The sequence below is a fragment of the Carlito syrichta genome, unplaced genomic scaffold (genome assembly GCF_000164805.1).
Source record: "Carlito syrichta isolate Samal-C Ts95f unplaced genomic scaffold, Tarsius_syrichta-2.0.1 Scaffold308173, whole genome shotgun sequence".
In the NCBI taxonomy this organism is placed as follows: Eukaryota; Metazoa; Chordata; class Mammalia; order Primates; family Tarsiidae; genus Carlito; species Carlito syrichta.
Window position 1 is genome coordinate 1 of NW_007252269.1, and position 6,206 is coordinate 6,206.

The 6,206-nt window shown below is 64.9% G+C and overlaps 1 protein-coding gene across 1 annotated transcript; it reads left to right on the forward strand.

Annotated features, from left to right (window-relative positions):
• Window positions 1–1,030: 1,030 nt before the first annotated feature.
• Window positions 1,031–6,200, forward strand: TNFRSF14 (TNF receptor superfamily member 14; the record flags this gene model as incomplete). The annotated part of the gene is made up of 6 exons (XM_021716109.1): window positions 1,031–1,139; window positions 1,550–1,675; window positions 3,155–3,311; window positions 4,848–4,987; window positions 5,885–5,916; window positions 6,138–6,200. Coding segments are annotated over 6 exons (627 nt in total), but the record flags the coding sequence as incomplete, so codon positions are not given.
• Window positions 6,201–6,206: the final 6 nt, after the last annotated feature.

Below are 6,206 nucleotides of genomic sequence, written 5' to 3' on the forward strand. Positions count from 1 at the left end.
ACCCTCCACCCTGGCCTGTTAGCGATGCCCTCCTAGCAAGGCCTCCCACCACCTCCACGTTCCTCCTCCCCATTCTCTTTGCACCGACCATGGCGCTGAAGCCCCACATGGAAGCTCACCTTGCTGGCCAGGTTCTGGGGCTGCCCAACAGGGCCTGAGGCGTCCAGGGAGGGACATGGAGCCTCCTCAAGGCCGGGGGCCTCCCCAGTGGAGAGCAGCACCCAGAACTGACGGTGAGGCTGGTGAGGCCCCTCCTCCCTGTCTGCTCTACGGCTCCCAGCCCCCAGCTCTGACAGGGCTTTCCTGTCTCCTCTGCCCCAGGCCCTTGCCCTGGAGCTGCCCAGCTCTCCAGGCCTACCTGGGGTCCCTTCACTGACCTCCATGGATGAGGATCGGCCAGAGAGCCTCAACTCTGTCCGAAGACCTCCTGCCTGTGACCTCCCACTCCACTCCCCACACTCAAGCCGGAGCAGCTGGCCAGTGCCGCCTGCTAGGAGGTGAGTGCCTCCTCTGCGGGTGACTCTGGGAGGGCCCTGGAACAGGTGCCAATCTCCCCAAAACCTGGCCCTGGTGATAAGCATGATTATGCTGCGGGGATCCGGGCCCAGGGGCTGGACCTGGCAGATTCTCCCTTGCCCAACCGTTACCTCTCGGGGCCCCTGAATGCCAGTAGAATCAGCCCAGGAGTTGGCGGGCCCACCCTCACCCTGGGGCCCCATCCCCGCCGCCTTCCTGGGCCAGGGGCGTAGTCACTGGCGAGGGCAGCAGCTGGTTCACAGGAGCCCTGAGCTCCAGGCAGGGGCATGCAGGCCAGGGGAGGGGCGGGCTCCACCCTACCCGGGGACCTCAAGGCTGGTTCCTGCGCCTGGCCTGGGCCTGCCAGCGTCATCCCTACCAGGACACTGCCAACCCCAGGGCCGGGCTTTCCCGCTGCACAGAGGGGAGACTGAGGCCTTGGGGCCGAGCCCAGGGGAGCTCACAGGGGCAGCCAGGAAAAGCGACGCCAACACCTGTCCCGACCCCCCCACAGGTGCTATGTCTCTTCCTCCTGGGATCCCCCCACCCCACCCTGGCCCTGCCCTCCTGCAAGGAGGAGGAGTACCCGTCGGGCAACGGGTGCTGCCCCAAGTGCAGTCCAGGTAGGCACAGCCCAGGCGCTCTTGCCACCCCTGCCCGGGGAATCCTCTCTTTCTGCTCCTACACCCCCGGTGGCCTGCAGCCCTGGCCCAGGGACACAGACCGCAAGGACCTGAGGCCCCTGGGGCAACCCCACAGCCCAGATGCGCCGCCCCGGGGGCCACGCTGCAATGCGGGAGAGGGGCAAGGTCCCAGGGTGGCGAGCTGGAGCCAGGTTGGGCGTCTCAGGACCCCCATCGTCTTCTAGGTCTTTCCGACTCCCCCCGCCTAGGTCCAGGCCTGGAAGACAGTGGGCAGTACGTGTCCAGTAGGGAACAGCGGGTGTCCCCCTGCTGGGTTCCACGTGGGAGTGGCGGGTGGGCTTTGCGGGGCTCCCACCGCCCTGAGAAGCTTCCCACCCTCCGAGCCTCAGGTTTCCACGTGAAGCAGGCCTGCGGGGAGCTGACGGGCACCGTCTGTGTGCCCTGCATCCTGGGGACATTCATTACCCACCACAATGGCCTGAGCAAGTGTCTGCCGTGCCGCGTGTGTGATCTCGGTAAGACGTCTGACCCCGCGGGCCCATCCTGCCCTGAGCACCAGGATGCCCAGCGTCCCTCTACAGGGCCACTCCCACCTCCACAGGACACCCTGCAGGGGACGCCTTCAAGGAAAACTTAGGCTTCTGTCCACACCGGTCTCAACCCAAGTGGGGATCAGTGTCCTCACCTGCCACATTGTCACCTGGGCCGTGCTGAGTTCAGCCCCTGGCCATTGGCCTTCATCCTTGGCTTCTCCTGCTGGGTGACCAGGGTGGGTGACCCGACCACTCTGTGCCTCAGTTTCCTTACCTGTCCAGTGGGTCTTGGGTGGGACTCAGCAGCCTTCCCTGAGCACCCGGGGCCAGTGTCTTCTCCTGTCCCTTCCTCCTCCAAATGTTGGGTCCCCACGGGACCTTGGGGAAAGGGTCATCTGGAGGCTGTGGCCTCCTGGTGCAGGCAGAGGGCAAGGGGAAGCAGACCACAGCTCTGTCTCCACACCCTGTACTGTCGCCAGGAGAACTGGAGCTCCAGACCCTGTCTTAGATGTGTGGTCGGTGTCGGCCTCACTTCACGAGGGGGCAGAGCAGGTGACTACCCATTTTGCAGGCGGGGAAACTGAGACCCAGTCATTCACAGCACCCCCAGGTCCCAACAGCAGAGCCAGACTCAGCCTCCAGACCCTCCTTCTGTGACTGATGAGTCGCCACAGTCAGGTTGGGGGGGCGGGATGGGGGGGTGAGGCAGAAGGCAGACCTAGGGGCTGCAGAGGGAGGGGAAGGCCAGGCTGAGACGGCGCAGCCCCCCCCACGGATCAGCCAGGCCAGGGCTCAGCACCCAGTCAGTGCTCCCTGGAGGCCACAGGCTTGCCCATACCTGGGGCACCAGCGGCTTCAAGGTCTCAGGGGAAGGCGACTGGGGGAGGGACCTGAGTGAGGAGTGGGCTGGAATGCCCTGAGGCACACGCAGTATGAGATTTGGGGCTCTCCCCTCAACTTGCCCTCACAGTTTCCAGTCTTGGGAAAGCACCTGAGTGATTGGGTGAGGGTGGGGCATGGATGGAGGTGAGGCTTCCCTGGGGAGGGGCCCAGGACTGGAGCACAGCCCCAGGGGCCACCCCATCTGCCTGGTTAAAGGACGAGGCCCTCTCCATGCTGCCTCTGCCACCTGAATGGCCTGGTTTGCAGAGATGGGAGACTTGTCTGAGGGAGTAGATGTCCAGGGGCGGGCACGTGGGGGCACCTGCCTGCTGGGGCCTTCCCTGGAGCTGACCATGCAGTGCAGTTTCCTCCTGGGTCTGTCTGGGCAGAAGATCGGCTTCCCCAAGGCCATCCTCTCCCTGGAGCCCTCCCCCCAACCCCGTGTGGAGCCCTTCAGGGTGTTGTGTTTGGCTGAGCCTGGGATGCAACTTTCAGGGGCCCAGATACTCAGACAGCGCCAGGCATCCCACCAGAGACCTGGCCTGCCCCAGGTCATGCTCAGCTCCTGCCCTCCCCTAGACATGGGCCTGGTTGCCAGCCGGAACTGCTCCACGACAGAAAACACTGTGTGTGGCTGCCGCCCGGGCCACTTCTGCGACCTCGAGGATGAGGGCCAATGTGCTGTATGCCGGCCTCATGCCACCAGCACGCCTGGGCCAGGGACTGTGGGAGGCAGGTGAGCCAGCAGGGGTCAGATACGAACCCCAAATCTACCCAGGTCCCCAGCCCGCATCCCACCTGGAGCCCTGGACATCATGGCCAGTCAGGGTCGCTGATGGGGCAGAATCTTGGCCAGCCCCAGGCTCACCCTTCCCAGCCCTGTCACCCGCAGCAGCAGAGGGAACATGGAGGGGTCGGGAGGGTGGGCAGGGGAAGACACCCTGGGTGCTCCCACCTCCTAGTTCTGGGCCTCCTGAGCCCCGGGCCTCCCTCTCAGACTCCAGGCAGGGAGCCTGAGCTTCAGGGCCTGACCTGGAGTCTGAAATGAGTGAGAGCCCAGCTCCTGTCAGACACTGGGCTGGGCAGCCTCCACCACATGTGGGGTGAGGGCAGAGAGGGGCCTGGCCTCGGGGAACCCTGATCTGTCCATGTCCAGGTGAGCTAGAGCCACTCTTCACCCAAGGCTCCCTTGGCCGGTTCAGCCCCTAGGTGCCCCTAACTCGGCAGAGCAGCCGGGTCAGGGAAGTCGGGGAATGCAGCCCCAGACTGAGGGAGAAGCCCACCCCTGGCCTGTGCCCTCTGCCTCTCCGCCTGCCCCTCCGTCACTCAGGTATTGAGAGAATGCTCCCCACTGAAACCTTCTCTCCCCACAGGTCTCTGCAGGAATGTCAGCCCTGGACCACGTAGGTGACCCCAGTGGTCTAAGCCCATGCCCTGGGGAGGGGTCCACATTGCTCCCGGGGAGACATGAGGCTGCAGGCTCCACCCTGGGCAGTACCACGGTCCAACGCCGACAACCAGGAGAGCCTCAGGGGTTCCCCAGGTCACCTGTCACATTCACCCAGGATGACGTGTCAGCAGGATTCGAGCTTTCTGGGGGCTGGGGTGGGGCTTTCCCAGGAGCAGACCTGAAGGATGCTGCCGCCAGGGCTCCCGTCCCCTGTGGTTGGCGGCGGGGCTGGGGGGGTGTCTCTGGCTGTCAGGGCCACGGGGCATTCCCTGGGCTTCTGGAGGCTACAAGGTGCGGTTCCCAAAGTGAAGATCCTCAATCCATCCCGGTCCCCAGCGTGGAGTCAGGACCTCAGAGTCTTAGAGAGGAGCCTGCAGTCTCTGGGTGGAGTGGGGCATGGGCAGGCGTGGCTGCCCAGGAGGGGTGCTGTCTTCTCTGCCCTCCTCGCCCTCCCCCCCGCTGTGTCCCATCGGTGGAGCTCTGGCTCTAACTGTTCCCTTCCTCCTCCCACTCTCCCTCCACCCTCTGACCTGCCTGTCCCCTGCCTTCCCCGCTCACCTGGCTCCTCCCTCCTCTCTCCTGGCTCCCTGCTTGCTGCCCTATCTCCCCTGCCGGCCCCTCCTACCCTCCCTCCGTGTCCCCATCATAGGGTTTGGAAAAGTCAGTGGACCTGAGGTCACATCCTGGAGCTGCCACCCTGTCGCCATGCCAGCTGAGCCTCCTGCCCACTGCCGTCCCTGCTCTCAGCCCCTGTGAACTGGGACCCGCGGTTGGGGTGGGCATCTGGCATGGCTACCCCCAGCTTCTCGCTCCCTCCTGCAGATGCAGCGGGCCCATGACTGCAGGAGGTCCTGGACCCTCCGGTGAGCTGCCTGCGTGGCTCATCACCATCATTGCTGTCGTATCCATCTTGGCCCCCGTCATCATAGTCTATACACTGTGGAAGAGGATGGCGTCACAGGGTGAGCAGCCCCTGTTTCCATCGGGTTCAAGCCCCACGTCACATCTCTGAGACCCTCAGCAGTCCTGTCCCTCCCAGCCTGGGAGACTGCCCCTGAGCTCTTCTGGGATCCATGTGGAGGAAGGCCCCGGCCAAGGAGCCCCTGACGCCCCTGGCCTCTCTCTCCACGGACCCCAAGGTCCCGTCTACCTCCAGTGCTGTGGAGGCACAGGACCGGGTAGACTGAACTCCGCTGGGAGGGCCTCTGGGTCCGCGGGCCAATGGCTGCACCACCATGGACAGGGCTGTGTCCCCACCAAGGAATGACTAAGGTCATTCCTTCCTTCATTCATTCCTTCCTCCAGTCATCTGCCCTGCCCTGGGCACCTGTGCTGCACCAGGCCTCCTGGGCCAGGGTCCACACTGGGGCTCCAGGGGGCCTGTGCACGGTCCACAGGGGGATGCACTAAACTGTGACATCCAAGGGGAGGTGGCTGACCACTCCAGCCTGGAGTCAGCAGACGCCCCTGTGCCCTTACCCCTGGGCTCTGGCAGGGAGGTAGTGGGCTCCCAGGCAGGTGGGGAGGCCCAGGCTGCCTTCCCACCTGACCCTTGGGTACCTGCTTGTAGGGTGGGCGGGACCCTCCTCTCCGAAGTGCTCACGTGAGGACGGTTGGATGAGGGGTCCTTATGTACTCAGGCATGGCCACTGGGGAGGGGAGGGCGCCCCCATCTTCTCACCTGTCCTGGGCCTCCTGGGCTAGAAGTCCCCAACACAGGTGACCTCACCTTGCCCCCAGAGGGCAAATGTCTGGGGGAAGATCACACAGGGAGCAGTGGGAGTGTGTCCCCCATGGCCGTGGCCTGTGCCCCAATCTGACGTGAGGCCCCTCCCCTGACACGTGTGTCTGTCTTGCAGGCGACATGGTCGTGGAGACCACCTCCGTCCAGGTATGGGTCCTCTCCCGCCCTCTGCCCTCCCCCTAGGGTCAATGTTTTGGGGTGTGCAGTGGGCCCGGGTCTTCAAGGGTCCTGAGGCCTGAGGCCCGAGGTGCCGCCACGCCGTCGGGATAGAGTACTGGGCCCAAATTCACAACAGTGAGATGACGTGAGCCCTCGAGGCCCGTGGGGCGACTGGGAAGACGGGTCCTCAGGCTGCCTGTGCCCGGCAGCAGAAGAGGTGTAAAGCAGAGGACGAGGCCGTGGTCCTGGAGGCCCTGCAGGCCCGGCCGGCCGTCACC